Consider the following 17,375-nt stretch of genomic DNA (forward strand, 5'->3'; position numbering starts at 1 on the left):
CCCAACGAACTGACTTTTGCATTTATTTTTTAGTTCCTCTCCGGTTTTTAAAAATAAATTTTTCGCTTTTAATTTGATTAACTTTATTTCGTTGTCCTCGGATGTCGTTCTGTTTATGGCTTGAATTGCGCGCGTGACTCATTTGTTCCCATGCTTCCTTGTAGTTCTCATAAAGATGATGGTGACTGACAAAAGACACCAACACATGCGGTCAGAGTCCGACTGCCCTTTCACATAGTTAAGAGACACAACATAATGCGTACAGAGAGTAGCACAGAGTAAGAGACTTAGCAGTATTCTTCCCCTTAGGAAGGTTTTTTTTCCCTCCTCCATTTCTTTTCTGGTCTCTACAAGCTTATATTTCACCTCCTCCTATTGTTTTGCCTTCACCAGTTTTCCTTGAGTTCTCTTATCTCTGCTTCGATCTCTTATTTTATAGAGATGATGGTATCAGTTTGTATTTTTTAAATTTTGAGATGATGTATTTGATTATATTTATTATTTGTTCCATGACAGCCTTTTTTCTCATGAGTAGCCTTCATCTGCTATTGCTTCGTTTTTGTTTCTTCTTTCTCTCTTTTTTTTTAAAATTAACATGGTATACATTTTCTGCCAGTCCTTTTTAAATTATTGCTTATCTTTGCATGAGATGACATTTTCCTGAATTGGAAATTTGCAAGAGATTCTGAGACATAAGAGCCCAAGTTGTGTTCCGGGCTAGCAAAACTTACCCCGTTCACAGTAGCTGTGATGAGTGCAGTTTTCCTCAGTTAGCAAATATTAGCATTTACAGGCTGTGAGGACCTATTTTTCGTTATGCAAATGAATAAAACTTAACATTGCTCTCAGTGAAAGGAATCTAGACTGAATCTTATACCTTGTATTAGTTCACATGGGCTGCTTGACAGAATACCACAGATTGGATGACTTAAACAACAAAAATTCATTTCCTCATTGTTTAAGAAGCTAGAAGTCCAAGATCAAGATGTTGGCAGGTTTGGTTTCTCCTGAGGCCTAGATACCTCTCTTGCCTTCTTGCTGTGTCCTCGCGTGGCCTTTCCTCTGTGTGTACACAGCCCTGGTGCCTCGTGTTCATGTGTACCCACATTTCTTCTTAGAAGGACACTGATCATATTGGACTATGGTTCCACCCTTATGACTTCATTTAACTTAATTACCTCCTTAAAGGCTCTGTCTCCAAATACGGTCATATTGGAGGTTAGAGCATCAACATATGAATTTCAGAGATCTAATTCAGTCTACAACATACCTAACATTATGATGCAAAGTGTAAGGCCAGATATTAAAACCTAGATGGGAAGGAAGGAAGGAAGGAAGGAAGGAAGGAAGGAAGGAAGGAAGGAAGGAAGGAAGGAATGGAGGGATGGTGGGAGGGAGGAGAAGAAAGAGAGAAAAGAGAAAGAAAGGAGAAAAGGAGAGAAAAGAAAAGGAAGGAGGAGAGAAGAAAAAGATTTTCAGTTCTAAATAAAAAGAATAACTATTTAGGAAACAAAACAATTTAATTTAAAAACTACTTGTCTTTGAATTTGTTTCTTTTATCAATTTTGAATTTAGAATCTAGTTTCCAATGTCATACCTCCAATTTAATTTTCTGTGCTTATAGCATCATTCAGTAAAAACAAAATCTGAATTTCTGGCAATTGATTTTTCTCACACCTGGGCTGCCTCATTTATTCCTTTTCTTCTATGGCTTTAAGCTTGATTCCTGGTGTAAAGGGATATTCCTTGGGTCCTATTAACTTCTCAGCTGTGGCTTGCCTTTACCAGAACTTAATTTCCACCAGATATTTCCTATTTTAAATCATAATAATGTCATCCACCTGCATCAGTTAGGGGCTGAATTCACCTACATATAAAAGAAAATCCAAATGACGATGTTTAAACAAGGTGGAGGGGTGTGTTTCTCCTGCTGTAGGAAAGAGCCCGGAGGAGATGGGTGGCCCCATGGTGTCACCAGGCCCCAGGCATCTTCCTCCTTCCTAATAACGTCTCTTATGTTTCACTCATCTTATTTTAAGTATCTTACTACTCCACACTATCGATGATCTTTAGAAACTAAATTTAATTTTACTACTCCCTTTAAGAAAAACTCTCTTGATGGTTCTCTCTTGTTAAATGATAAAGTCAAAGGTCCTGAGTTTAAAACGCAGGGTTTTTTGTGATCTCATCACTAATGACTTTATCAGTCTCTTCTAAAACTTCGTTGCAATACCTTTTATTCCACACATCTTGAACTTCTCACTGTTCTCTAACAAGCTTTGGTCCTTGGTTGCAGTAGGTGTTTTGATTTATCCATCTTTTCCTTGATCAATTCCGAAGCAGTTGAAAACTAAAAATTGCAGTAAGCTATGGATTAAAATATCAACATTTTTTTATTTGATTTTTTTCGGAGGTGGGGGTGGCTAGGAAAGCTAGATTGGCTGTACAGCCAGAATTAAGATTGTTACTTCCCTACCCCCAACCAAAGTCTAGACATTGAGCCATAAATGAGAGGGAAGTCAAATCTACAAAGTCAACTAATCCAGCATATCAGTTGAATTTGGTATAGCTGACTAGAACTTAAAATCCTAATATTAGTGTCTTAAATCATAAAGAAGTAGGCATTTCAGAGCTGTTATAAAACTTCATGGCATCATAAGGGACCCATGCTCTTAAATATTTATTCTCTACTATGCTTATCTCTCGGCTTCCATCCTTACGGTTCGGTCCAAGGGCATATCACATGGTCTAAAATAGTTACCACAGCTCCAGATATTTCATCTACATTCCAGGCAGCAAAAAAGAAGGTTGTAAGGTGCCTTCCAAAAGTTTCATTTACATACCATTGACCAGAATTTTTTATTTTTTATTTTTTTAAATTTATTCATTTAAATTAGTTTCAAGTATACAGTACATTGGTTAGACATCTACATAGTTTATAAAATAGTCCCCCCAATTGCTCCCTCCCTCCCCTGACCGTCTACCTAGCCATCATATTAATGCTAACTGCATTCCCTCTGCCGTGCTCCGCATCCCCGTGACCATCTATCAACTACTAATTCGTACTTCTTTAACCCTTCACCACATTCTCCCAGTCCCTCCAAGCTTCTCTCTCCTCCGTCTATCGCCAAAATGTCCACTATACTTGTGAGTCTGTATTTGATTCGTTCGTTCTTTTTTGTTCCTTAGATTCTGCATATAAGTGAAATCAGATGGTATTTATCTTTCTCTGTCTGACTTATTTCACTCAGCATAAAACCAGAATGTTTTTATATAGTTAACACTTAACTTCAAGAAAGGCTAGGAGATTTTGTCTTATCCTGAGCAGTAATACGTCCACCCCCAGAGCTGGTAATCCAGTACTAAGGATAAGGAAGAAACCTGGATGTTTTGGTGGGTTGCAGCTAACTTTGCACAATGTTGATCTCCCCACTTCAAGAGAGCCGCATGAGTGGGACCCAGTTTTGCTTGTCTCACAGTGCAGCAACGGTGGGAGAGAATGAACCCAGAGAAAGCCACGAAGGGGCCACCTGTACATGCCCAGTGTTCTTTTTCCAAAGCTCGACAATTAAGTCAATCACTGTTCCTCCTATGGGGGGGGGGGGGGATAAATAGTACAGGTGATACAAGGGACCAGCATATTCCTGGAGTGCTGCTCCCTTCTTGGGAGTGAAGGAGAAGCCCACCGATGGAACGTGACGACGGGGAGCGGGTTTCACCCTAACGGCGCCTTCGCAGCCCCCGCTGCTGGGCCTGCACCGTCTTACCCAATACCTGCACTAGTAAAGGTTGGCTTATCCTCTGACTCCAGGCTTACGTGCCACCTTTCCTTTGGCACCTTTCACGGCCCGCATTCTGACCCCCAACAGGTCTCTTGTTTTTCCATGTCAGTGTGTATAGACTAAAAGGATAGCGCTTCCCTCGTGCTATCAGAACTCTCACTGTCTTCTTTCCTTCATCCCATACATGTGTTAAACCATGCAAGTTTTTAAGAACAGGAATATAATTTTATTATCTTTGTATTTCAGCATCTCATATAGTGCAGAGGCACTTGAATGTTTACTGAATTAATAATGCCGAGGCTTTCCTCTTTCCCTACTATCCCTATTTTATAAATAGGAAACTAAGATTTTGAGAGACACAGTTTGTACCCTTCACTCCCCTTCAGAAGAGACTTGTGTGGGTTCCCTTAATTCACCATTTTTGACAGAAAATTGCACACTCATCACACCAGACTTCTTCCCGATGGGCTAGCCACACTCCTGCATTTATCCAGGAAAGAAAATGTGATATTGAATTGTAAATATTTCCTCTGCTCCAAAGATTTCTAATCCTTGGTTTCCTAAAGCAGAAGATTCATAGAATATTTCCATTCTGCGGCTGTGAGCATTCCCCTGCGTTCTTGAGATCAAATCCTTTTGATCAGAGCATAATCCTTGATACTCCTGCTTTCTCTGGGCTGTAAATAATTTCAAGGTCCTATAATGCTATAAGATTTAACAAGTGGAGGGAATGAGAATGAGGAAGACAAAGTAGGGGTGCCATGGAGACAGTCATCTTACGTGGTCCAGTCATTTAATTGTATGTGAAAATGGGGGGCTATACCTGTTTGCTATATTAAGTGTTTTTAAACACTATAAGAAATAAATGTTATGTTGTAACCCAGTACACACACACACACACACACACACACACACACAGTGGGTCACAACCTGCAGTGGTGGTTGGAGCTGTGTATGGTGGTTACACACAAGCCATAGAGTCAGGCCTGAAACACGGCCCTGCTCTCCCATTTGAAACCCCCAAGAGAATGTTGGAAAACTGCATACCCCATCACACAATTAAAGTTTTCATCTAAATTTTTTTCTGCCAATATTTAAATACTTGCAAAAACTAGAATTTCCAGTTTGTTGTCAATATGCTTTAAATAAATTTTTGTCAAAATATGAAGCCAAGAAGCTAGCTCAAATTTGTAGAAAACGTCCATTATATAACCTAATTGCCAAAACTATTCCTCACTGTCTCTCCCTTAAAGTTAATCAGCCTCAACACCCTGTCAGATAGGAAGTCAAGTCTTCAGTTTGGAACTCAAATAAACATAATAATGTGCCCACCTCCCAATACTTCTGAATTTGAATTCTAAGATGCAGAGAGGTAGCTGAGAGAGGATGAGAGAGGGTAAAAGCCTTGCCAAGAGTCTGTTCCTGGTTGAAATAAAGCCCTCCTCCTCAAGAGACTTTCCCCTGGGGAGCTGGGCTTTCCCAAACTATCCCTTGGTTTAGCACCTGGGAATTTTTTAATGTTTTTAAAATGTTTGACATGGATAAGAAATGTCATTCATTGGTAACGTGGCAGAAAATAATTGTGAAAGCGGAAGTGAGAGGGAGAACTGACAGATCTCAGACTCCTGGTACTTTCTCGGCAAGGTTGGTTTGGGGAAGATGTGCGTATGGAACTTGAGAATCTGAAAACGTATTCTCCTAAATTTATGACTGGAAACCCCAGGAGAGTTTACAAGTATCCCAAGGTACTTGAACCACTGTTCTAAGCCTTTAGTATCCTCATCTGTAAAATGAAAATAATAATAGAGCTACCTTCAAAGACAAGAAGAATAAATAAGGTTTACAAATAAAGCACTCAATGAAGTTCCGGGTGCATAATAAGGACCCACTATGTGTTCACTGTTGTTGTTGTTCAACCCCTCTACATGCTAACAATGTCACTTCTCATTGAATTAAGTAATCCTCAAGCCCATCCCTAAGATTTATGCCCCCCCAGCTTGCATATCCGAGCTCTGTCCACACCCCTGGAACCAGCAGCCCCCTGGCCACTTCTGAGGCCTGGAACCCACATCTGATGGTAAATTCCACTCTCGAAAGAACACACTTGGGTAAGAAGCCCTCACACAGCTCAGAGGTGGACACAGGGCTGTACGGGCAGGAAATTCAGGATTCTGATGTTATGAAACTTGCTCTAAAAAGGGTTGGATACACATCTGCTGGGCACACACCCCCGGACCAATATATTTCTTGCCTAGACAGAGCAGGACAGGAGCCGTAGGAAGCACAGGCCCAGTGCACGGCTTCTCCTGCTTAGGTCTCAAGGTCTTACCTGGGGTCGTTGTTAAAATTGATTGGGATTATATGTGTAGATGAGTTTTGAATGTAAGACCAGTATTATCTCAATGGCCTTTACGATCTCAAATTCAGTTCAAGTCAGCCCCCCGCCCTTGAACAAACTAACGGAAACCACAGGAAAAGACACGTTACTAAACATATGTCTTTTAGGCATTCTCGGAAACAGAATACAATGCCTTGTTATTTGTTTCAGGCGCTGGCTTTCAGGCCTCGGGATACAACTTCAACACCTATGACTGGAGAAATTCAAAACAGAGAGGCAGCTTGTCCCCAGTCACTAAGCCTCGAAGCCAGACTTACCCAGATGTGGGACTGAGCAGTGACGACTGGGACCGGTCCACAGTCAGTGGGTAAGGTTCTAATTAACTGTGGCCCCGTCCCAACAGCTAAGCTGTCTTTCGGGCCAGACTTGAACCTGTGTGTCCAGTGATATATATCGCTCCCATTGGCTTCTTGAAGCTGCTGTAATCACCCGCACTGGTTGCATGGCAGGATTCCGAAGCTTGTCCTGCCCAGTGGGAGCCTGGGTACCACCACGCAGAATGGAAAGGGCTGTGTGTCCCCTAAAGAAAACAACTGTAGCACATGGGGAATATCTGCATCTAAAAAGTGTGTCCTCACTCTTTGGCTAGTGCCCTCTCCTTTCATTTGAAAGGTGGTTTCAAACTAACTTACATAAAAAAAAATAAAATAAAAGATGCGTCTACGGTACGTATTTTTAACTAAGAGATCTTTTTTAGCATTTTGTTTCTTAAAATATTTTAAGGAAATTTATAAAAAGTGATAGCACTTAATTGATCTGTACTGATGTTTCTAACAGGATGAAAAAAATGCATTTTTCTCTCTTAGAGAAAAGTTTGATTTCTCTTGCCCCTGGTATCTGAAAGGTATTCCCACACAAATGCCACGTTGATGCTGCTCATGCAGCAGTAGCCGCTAGTGCTCTAAAATTCAATTTTCCTAAGACCATCATCCTTCCCTTGATTCTTCAACACACTTCACTTTTCCAAAAGTATCGTTACGTTGGAGCCAGCCTTACTCGGAGACCACAGTTGGAAGAAAGCCAGATCCAAAACAAATCTCTATTTTTTGTGTGAGATGGAGGAGATTCTGGATAAAGAAAAAAAAAAATTATTCTTAACCAAGACTGCTTTTTGGTGACAGTTTTACAGGGGCTCCTGACAGTACAGAGGTCGAGCAAGAGGAGAACTTCTGGTCGCAAGCACTGGAGGATTTAGAGACCTGTGGACAATCAGGGATTTTGCGAGAACTCGAGGTAGCTTCGGACTTGCTATTTACTTCGATTGTTTCTACATTCATTTTATTATTATTATTATTATTATTATTATTATTATTATTACTTTGGTCCTTTTGAGTTTGCATTTATCACACCAGTTCATTTAAAAGCTTTAACCCCTTTCCACAGGAGAAAGCTGACAGGCGTGTGTCTTTGAGAAACATGACTCTCTTGGTAGCTACCCTTTATGTTTATATTTTTGCTTGTGAAGCTGCCTCCCCTGCCCCTTTGCCTTCTGGACAGCAATTTAAGTTGATTCAATGCAGTTGAAAGTATTTATTTCCCCATTTTCACCCCACCCCGAGCTGACTGACTTGTGGCTTTTGCCATTGCTCCCTGCTAACCCTGACTGTACCTGTTTGCCACCGAATCGCTAAGGAGCCAGCTAAGTCCCACGACAGTGGTGCATCTCATTCCCTTAGTTGCTTTAGAAAGGTTTCTTTGGCATGTTTTCATTTGTACCTGGTATAGAAATTAATTTGATCGTGAAGAGGAACATAAGAGGAAATCTTACTTTGTTTTGCTTTGCTCTTTAAAATAGATGACAATGCAGCTGGTGCAAAAGGCCAGTCTGTGGGTTAAACAGTCAAAATGTGACACAGTACTTTGCTGTTCATTTCAGATCCTGATTTCATATTACCTTAGTGTGAACTTGAAGAGTCACTGTGAGATGGAGTGTAATAGCTGAACTCCTAGTGAGTTCTTTAATCAGAGCCATGAATTTGCTGACAGTGTTCACACTTTGGTCTGGGAAGTCCTGGACTGTTTCCTTTTATGTTCTTTTAAATTTTCTGAGCTGTAAAAAATAAACCGGCAAAAGTCTCATTTTTATTTTGATGTCATATGAGGTCCCCAGGTCACCTTAAGGAATGTGAATGGCATAACTGGGTGGAACTCTTGCAATTCTAAAATGATTACTCATCTTTATATTATGTTGCTTCTCAGTTGCATGTGTGGATATTTCATGTGATTCTGATGTTTGTGACTCTGCAAAGAGAATAATAAAGAAAAATATTAGTTTGAATTTGTAAACATCATAGTATTACCTGGCATGAATTTCAGCTTCAGAGCACAGGTAAAGGACCTGGAGATGGATAATCTTATAAAACTTGAATAAATTAAGATGGCAGCAATTGATTCCTTTTTACGCAACTTTAAAAAAGTGTGGCATACTTAAGTATCGGCAGGCTTATTTAAACTTTTACCACTTCCTGTATGTACAATGACCAGCAAAAAGGAACCAAACTGAATAATAAGCTCAGTTCACAAATCTTGAGCATACTTTTGCTTTTGAAAGCATATATGGTTGATATGCCTTATCATTTCATATTTTGATACTTATCTTTTGAAGAAGCAGCTCTTCTTCTAATAGCTTCTTTTATATTATGTAAAATGAAAGTGATATAAAAAGTAATACAACGAGGTTGTGTTTTCACCCAGAAATTTAGTTGTCTAATGAAAATAATATCCATCAGCATAAAAGTTATATTGCAACATTCTATAAATCTTTTCTAACATAGCTTCAAACACGTGTGGCCCTTGAAATTGTAAATCCAGAAAGGAAATGGGTTGAATTTGTAAGCCAAAGAAAAATTAAAGTCCCCAAGTAAGAATGATTGGCAAATCCATAGAGTCTTATTTACACTTTCATCACGAAGAATGTTTATTTATTAGTTTAAATGAACTCTGATTCCTTGATTGCAAATGCTACTATGCAAAAGATATTATTTGAGCTAGGTTCCTGCATATGAAATTTACATCCGGTACTAAAAGTTAAAGTGTACTATAACTGTAATAAATGTAGAAGATTAGCTGAGATGAAAAATGACTACAATTGAAATGAAAGTGAAAATTATACTAGTCATTTCCCCATTGTTAGCAATAATTTAGGTGCAACTTAAGCACTGAAAAATGTATAGTTTAACAAAAGAGAAAAATTCTAACTAAGACTTTGGACAAGTTACTTAATATCTTTTATCATATATCTCTTTTAAAATATGAGGTTATAATGAGCTAATGCTTATATGGCACTTAACACAGAACACATGGCACTTAATAAATGTTCAGTACAAATGAATTGTTATTATTTTCGCCATTTGTTTGATCAATGAACCCTGCCTTTACCATTGTTTGTTTAATATAGAAAGGTTTAAATGTCAGAGAACTCTTGAACATACCTCTTCATATCAATTATCTCACTGATAATTTAGAAAAAGAAAATTATAATTGTAAATTATAAATTGTGCAAAATAAAAACAGGCAATAGATACTCTCGGAACCAAAACAAATCCTAGACAGTTTATAATATTTTTTAACTTTTTATTGTAGTTTTTATGTTTGTGTTTTAATTTTTATATTCTTTCAAAGATATCACTAATTCAATTGAAGTTCATTTTAAACAAAGCAATCAAGTGATTCATTGAAAACTTGAACTAAAGACTTTTTAATAATATATCATTGCTTCCATTAGAACCCTTTCTCGATCAGTTTGTAACTTCACTAGTGGATAAGGTTTATCAAAGCAGAATTGCTGTCTCCCAATTGCACTAATTAAGCATTTTACTTCCAACATGTTTCCAGCTCGTCTCATGAAAAATGAACATAAAAAAATAGATGTTAACAAAGCAAATAACTAGTCTATGTAGGAAAAAATAATAGGTGGATGGTCACTACAGCAGAAAACAATCATTGGGTGCTGTCAGTTACTGGAGATAGAACAAAGAAATGATATATGTGAATTAAGCATCATAAAATAAAAAGATGTCCCATGATGCCAACAAAGCTAGTAACTGAACGGTTTCAATTGTAAAAGGGCATTTATCTGAAATAAACCAAAATACAGATAACTTACAGTGGTTTAAATATTAGGGGTTTTTTTAATACTAAAATGTCAGTTTTATATGTTTTGACTTAAGATTTGACTGAGAAGCAGTATAGCCTGGTAGTCAAGAATAGGGTTCTAGAATCAGATTGCTAATGTTGCAATCCTAGACTATTGGGCAAGTTGTTTCACTTATCCAGGCATCCCCTTCCTTAACCTAAATGGGGAAGTATAACCACCTCCCATACAGAGTTATCGTAAGTATTAGATGATATTCTACATACATACATATGTATACGTGCTACTTAGCACATGTTAATGCTCAAAGACCAGTAAGCACTTTTTTATAATTTTCTTTTTCAAAATTATCATTTAAAAAACTTATCTAGTTGGAATATTGATAAGTTTACTTGTTCCTTTTTCAGCAGAGATGTAGATATGTGTGCAATACTTGGCTGTCATTCAAAGATCTTGTTAGTGGTTATATATAGCTAAATACCAGGTGAATCTTGGAATTATAAAATCTTAGATAACAAATGAAAGCTCTCTTTACTTTTCAGTGCTCCCTCCTGATCAATTATTTTAGATAGTGCCCTTGGCTCATTCACTACTTGTGTGACCTGGGGTAAGTCAGCCTCTTTGTGCCTCAGTTTCCTCACCTATAAATTAGGAGGAATAATAGTGCCTATTTCATAAAGTTGCTGTGAGACTTAAATGGGTGAATACATTCAAAGGATTCAACAAATTACACTTCTGTTACTTATAGCATTGGTATTAATATAAGCCACGAGTTCATGTTGTAGCCAGTAACACAGCAAACGGAACCTGTTTTCTGTTCCCATGATTTCAGGCAGATTCGCCAATTCTAGTTTACTTTTAGATAATCATCACAATGAGGAGTACAGGTATATTTTCAGAATTTCCGCATCCTCTAACATGAGAAATAAATAAAGCCAACATGACATTGGTTTCAAGTGCTCTTTTTGCTCCACTGCAGAGACTCAGTCACATTTGGGACCCAATCTTGCCGCTCCTTGTGTATTATGCAGAGAGCATATTTGAAACTGAACAAACGTCCCAATTCACTGGTAAAATCCAATACAGGTCTCATAGCTTTTGAGCAAGTTGCTTTGCTGAACCCGGTAGCATAAGTGATTATTCTTGAATCTCTCTCAGGATCTTCCACAGAGGCTATTTCTGAAAAACATTGACCTCCCCAAGTGATATAGAGACCTTGCTGGTCTACAAGCTTGTGGGATAGGGCCCTGTGGCCAAAGGAAAGACTGTACACCAGTGCTTTGCAAACAGGATCAGGCAGAAACCCTTGCCTCTATCCGTAGCCCTGTTTCAGCCCATTGTTACCTCCAGGTGGCGCTAGAGGCAGCATTGTAAATAGAGGCTGGCTGGTCCCCACTGAGAAATTCTTAGTTCATTTCTGTAAGGTCTGTTGAAGGTTGCCTGATGAATCCCATCTGTAGAGCCCACTCGGCAGAAAGCTAATGCTTAAAATATAGTTTACAGTAAGCAAATGTTAGAGCTTTTCAATTTGCCTCAGAACTGCCAGGGGTGGTATTTGATTAAATAAACTCAACGGCTTAAGTACTTTAAATTGGATTTGAGATGTGCATTATAAATGGCACTTGCAAAGTATTTTCCCAGACTTTCATAGTTTAGTGAGTGTATCCATTCTCCAGCCTTTGGTTATGCCCTGAAGACTGTATTTTGACTGAGCAGAAGGAGAAATGTGCTTAATGTTGAGCAGCCAACCCCTTTCCTTAGTCCATGGCTTAATTGTTTCTGAAAATTGTCAATGCCACAGGCAACAATCATGTCGGGCAGCACGATGAGTTTGAACCATGAGGCCCCGACACCTCGCAATCAGCTGGGGCGACAGGCCAGCTTCCAGGAACGGAGCAGCTCGCGGCCACACTACAGCCAAACGACTCGGAGCAACACGCTGCCCTCAGATGTGGGCAGGAAGTCTGTGACCCTGAGGAAAATGAAACAGGAAATAAAGGAGATCATGTCCCCAACCCCTGTGGAGCTGCACAAGGTCAGGACGCTTTCTTCTCTCTCAGTAGAGTCACACTTAGTAGCCCCTGTGCACAGCCTAAAGGCTGATGCACTTGACAGTGATATTCTCTTGTGGGCTCCGCCAAGGAGAAAAAGCCAGAGCTTAAAGGCAGATCATCTCAGAGACTTGATTGTTCTCAAAACATGACCTTTGAGATGTTGTCCTGTAAAACAGAGAAAATTGGCTTTCAAGAAATGAATTTATCAAAAATGTATTTGTAGCCAAAATCTTCTTGAAAAAGTTTGAGGTTCCAGTGCCACACGGAGCTTTGATGAATTGGTCTGTTGTCCCAGCTTCATTAGGAGGGAGGGAAGGATCGCTCAAATGTCATGTACTCACTCACAGCTTCTCTTAAAGGGGATTTCAGGTGTATTGTGGGAAGGCTTAATCTGTATTTACAGACTTATCATCATCGGTAGATAGGTAGATAGTTATATTATTCAGGGGACTTAAAGTTCTCCTTGAGACATAAATTTAGGAGTCTTGGGTCAGGACAGAGTAAGCCCTGGTTATGTTCCCTTTCTGCTACGATAGCTGCCTCACTTTTCTTAATGGCAGAAAACCCGTGACTGTACACAGAGCTGAATTTGAGTTGTTGGCAGAGTTTAAACAGGCAAATGTAAGAGACAATGTTTGTGGAACCCTGGACCAAAGAGAGCAGTGGTAGGGAAGTGTCTCAGATTTTCTTTTTGTAGAGTTAATGCTTTTTTTGTTGTTGTTATACATAAGGTTAGTAACTATCTCACTCAACTTTCTTGAGAGCCAGAACCACTCTATAGTTAATAATCTATTAACTAAAGATTAGTTGTCTTCACAGAAGAGCAAATAAATGTTGCATTGAGAGGAGGTGATTGGTCACTACTCCCTTTTTCCTCCAGTGACTTCAGTTTCCTAACCAGCTATTTAAACTATTTATTTGTTTTACAGCTGACAGAGTACACTGTGAAAGGAAGGATAGTGTGGGAATTCAGGTTCTGAACTTTAGTTCCAGTCCTGGGTTCATTTTTTTATCACTCATTCATTCATTCATTTAATACATATACTCTGCGTTCATGCACCAAAAGCATGTTTTATGAATCCCCAGGGAGCACAGGTGGTCTAATGATGACATAGTCTGGGAAACAGTGGGAAGTTGGTGGGATGAGTGTTGGGGTGTGATCACATCTAAGACCCATGGAGCCAACTGAGATGAACTGTGAGCCTTTATTAGCTGGCCGGCAACTTACTCTCTACCAGGCAGGGTTAGAGGAGATCAGTCCTGAGCTCCCAAAAGAGGCAGTTTATAAAGCCTTGAACCATTCTGGTGAACATAAAGCAAGCAGATTACAGAAGCAGAAGTTGGCCCTTAGCATATCTTTGAGCAGATTACCACACCCTGGTTATCATCAAACAAGCAAGCAAATTATAGAAGCGCAAGTTGTCCCACTTGAAAATTTTCCACCCTTAACATAAGTACAATAATAGAAGCAAGAATAAGATGGCTTTGCAGACAGAGGGTGGACCCTACCCACTATGGAGGAACAGAAAGCAGGCATCGACTGTAGGACAGTAGAGGATGGGAAGGCATTCCAAGCACAGAAAACAGCATGTACAAAGAGATATCAAAGATTATGGTGTTCTTAGGGAATGCAAATATTCCAACATGACTGGAGCTTTGGATTGGAGGAATTACATTAAGAGGAATTACAGACGTTAAAGAAAAGCAAAGAAGTTTCTGACATTTTAGGGTAAGGACCCAGGTTAAGTCCTATACCACAAATTAGTTTGTTTATCTAGTTACTCTGAATTGATGTGTGTCTGTTTGGTAAACACCAGCCTTCACCTCCTCTCCATGTCCCGAAATGCTAATGGGCAAAAACCATCAAGAGGCCGTAAGGACTCCCATGGTGATAAATGGCAGAAGCTGCAAAGTCAATGCTAATTTTACTGTGTCAGGAAGAGGGCTGGCCTCTCCCGATTCCCTCAGGTATCTGGGAACTCCGCCTTATCCTCTTCTGTAAAACTCAACTGCCCAGGCAAAGGAGAGGTGCGGGATAATCCACCCTCCCTCGGCAAAGGAGAAGTACACTAAAATGTATGGAGTGCTTATTATGTGCTATATTCTTTCAATTTTTAGTCTTCACAATAGCTCCTCTTAGTTGATATTTATTATCCCCATCTATAGGACAGGGAAATAGCAAGTATGAAATAGAGTCATTTTTTTCTTTCTAGAGTAAAGCAGTCTCCTCAAAGGGAAATTATTGATAGCCCAGCAATACAAAAGACCTGTCGTCTTCCTTTCCCTCCTGCACTGAGCATTTAGCACAGATAATGATGGTGAATTGGCTGTGGAAATTGTAGCTGAGGTTAAAAAAAAAAAAAGTGACTGTGCTGAAAGTAGACCTTGTTAAAAAAAAAAAAAAAAAAGTTGGGAAGGGCATCATCTACTTAGCGGCACAATGAGTGCCAGGGCATGGACTGGTTGGAACATTTGGGTGGCCGTGTGTGAATTGGGAGGCCAGAAGATCACAGACACGGATGGACCAACTTGACATAATAAATGGGATGCTTCTTTTTTCCTTCCCCTCAGCCATTTCCCCTCAATGGTGCAATAAGTGCATTTCCCACATAGCTTTACTCTTCATCCGAATTGATCCCAAACAAAATAAGACTCTCAAAAGTAAATGGTGTTACAAGCATTTTAAGACACCTTAAAATGATCTAGTTAAGTGAAAATGTAGCCGAGGAACTTGCAGCCTTACAATATGGAATTCTTGGAGTGGTTTTTGTTCACACCTCAAGTGTCTTGTCTTTTTTAAGTGAATTCAATTCCTCTGATAAGCCATCCACATGTTTGTTAAACACACTCTACAATTTTGAAATGCTTGAGAGGAGAGATGGTCATGAGAAAAGTCACTTTGCTTAGAGCAAAGGCCAGTTTTGCATGTAGGTATCTTTTGAACACTGGGCGGTTGGTTACAATAAAAAAGCATAGTGACTTTACAGAGCTGAGTTATCCTTCCACTGGGGTATGCCAGCCTGTACTAAACTTTTGTAAAATTAGGAAAAGGTAGTCTTTTGGGTAGTGGCTTGGAAAGGGGTCAGGGAATTAGAAAAACATCCCTTCCTCAAGTTGAAGATAACCCCAAGATGGAGTGCACAGCTTACCATGTGGAATGAGGGCTGGTTTTCCCTGAGCCCGGTGGGTGGACTTTTCTAAATGAATCTGGTGGAGGAAGTCCCAAGGGGCTGCCAAGACCAGAGTGGAGAGGCTGAATGAAGTGAACAGCACATCACTCTGAACACGCTTGGTGTTTTTCCAGTTGACATCTTTCTCATGGCCATTTACCACTTGGTGAAAACCGTCTCCATGAGAACAAGTTGTAGACCTATTCATGTCCAAGCCAGCACTTACGAACTCTTACTTTTATTAGAAACTAGATCAAGAAGATATGAAGGAATAGGCAAGTATCTATCCCCATGCCTGGGGAGAAAAAACAAAAAGCAACAGCAACTCCATCTCTTCATGATGGGTTACTAACTAACATCATCTCTCACAGAAAGAATATATTGTGGGCTTGTCTTTCAGTTTCTTGGGTTTCAACTTACTCTCCTTCGTTTGCCCCCCATTTTTCATCCAGTCCTCATCGCCATTCCGTCTCTTTCTTCACCTTCAGAAATCCCGAGCTCAGGTCAGAGTCTAAGTGGTTTCCATTCATTTCGCATCATCTTCTGTGTTGGAGGCTCTACTGGGTTCCGGCAGGTCTTCTGTCAAATTGTCCACATTAATTCCTAAACCCAAAGAGCCAGTTGTCCTTCCTGAAACTTGAGAGCAAACGTAGAAATGGCCATGTGGATAAGGAAGGAAGTTTGAGCTGGAATGAATCCAAAAATTGTATCCTAACATTTTCTATCTTTTGTTTGTTTTATTTTTAAATGTGATCACATTAAGCTGGTTTCAAGTCTTATTAATGAGTTGCAACCAAAAGTTTGCAGACTGCAGCCTTAGACAGTGGTTAGGCATGACATCCTTTCCTGTGGTTGTGTGCAGTGCTCGTTAAAATACAGACTTCCAACCCCACCCAGACTTACTCAGTCAGCATTTCCCCATTTACCTCTTTAATGGATTCTCTTGCAGACTATAGACTGAGTGTCATCCCCTTAGGTCTTTGCTACCTGGAGGTGATTATCTTGTTTCAGTGAAACCATAGGCAAAGGCTGGGTGGCAGGGTAAAGAAATGAGGTTGCATCTTCGGCCTTGGAACTTCTGAGCTTTATCTTTAAAATGAAATCTGGTTTGTCCTATAGTTTATCACAGATTCTTTCTCTTCGCAAATAAGCGGCCTGTGATCTTAGTTACAGTTTACTGATAACCCTTCTTTTCCCTTCTGAAACTTAAATATATGTTGGTGTCTGCTTAATCTATTTCTGAGTGAATTCTTTACACACTTTAAGGGAAAAAAAAATTTTCAATAGAGTAGGAAGTTCCCCACGTTCAGAGCACAAAAAATCATGTTGACATTTCCTTGTGCTCTGTCATGAGTGTTTTTCAATAAATTGTCTTCCTTCTTTGTATGTAGCTATTTTTATTTATCTTTTTACAGAAATGTTTTCAAATAATTTTTCAGCATCTACTTTTATTTACGTCTGTCTGCCAGTGGCACAAACCTTAAACATCTGAGTCACTCCCAAGGAACTCCTTTATTTTTATTTATTATTTTTTAAAATTTATTAATATGCCTACAGCACCTGGTCTTCCTAAGTGGTCTCCCATCCAAGTACTAACCAGGCCCGACCCTGCTTAATTTCTGAGATCAGACATCGAGCTTGTTCAGGGTGGCATGGCCATAGACCATGGACTATAGCTTACTGGGGCACGAACCCAGGACCTTCTGCATGCAAAGCAGAAGTGCTAATGCTACACTATGGAACCACATCCAAGAACTCCTTTATTTCTCGTAGCTGTGTTTGCTGTCATCAGCTTTTCCCCCAGCTAAGGTCACATTGCATGCATATGTCTGAGTGTTTTGGGAGGGACCCTTGTTCTTCCTGATGTGACCAAGTTGT

At 39.6% G+C, this 17,375-nt stretch overlaps 1 protein-coding gene and 1 pseudogene across 20 annotated transcripts in view; one reads left to right on the top strand and one right to left on the bottom strand.

Annotated features, from left to right (window-relative positions):
* The window catches only part of GRIP1 (glutamate receptor interacting protein 1), a 585,894-nt gene that overhangs the window by 554,338 nt on the left and 14,181 nt on the right, over positions 1–17,375 (top strand). For 12 of the 20 annotated variants that reach the window (XM_036238016.1, XM_016148483.2, XM_036238013.1 and 9 more), the window contains 4 exons: positions 6,331–6,487; positions 7,302–7,413; positions 7,564–7,608; positions 12,075–12,308. In XM_036238016.1, the coding sequence (XP_036093909.1) occupies positions 6,331–6,487; positions 7,302–7,413; positions 7,564–7,608; positions 12,075–12,308 (548 nt within the window). The remainder of the gene's footprint in view (positions 1–6,330; positions 6,488–7,301; positions 7,414–7,563; positions 7,609–12,074; positions 12,309–17,375) is intronic. The other 8 variants (XM_036238017.1, XM_016148486.2, XM_036238014.1 and 5 more) reach the window with 1 other exon arrangement.
* On the bottom strand, positions 17,046–17,161 carry LOC118614846 (annotated as a pseudogene).

Source organism: Rousettus aegyptiacus, unplaced genomic scaffold (assembly GCF_014176215.1).
Source record: "Rousettus aegyptiacus isolate mRouAeg1 unplaced genomic scaffold, mRouAeg1.p scaffold_m13_p_2, whole genome shotgun sequence".
NCBI classification, from domain to species: Eukaryota; Metazoa; Chordata; class Mammalia; order Chiroptera; family Pteropodidae; genus Rousettus; species Rousettus aegyptiacus.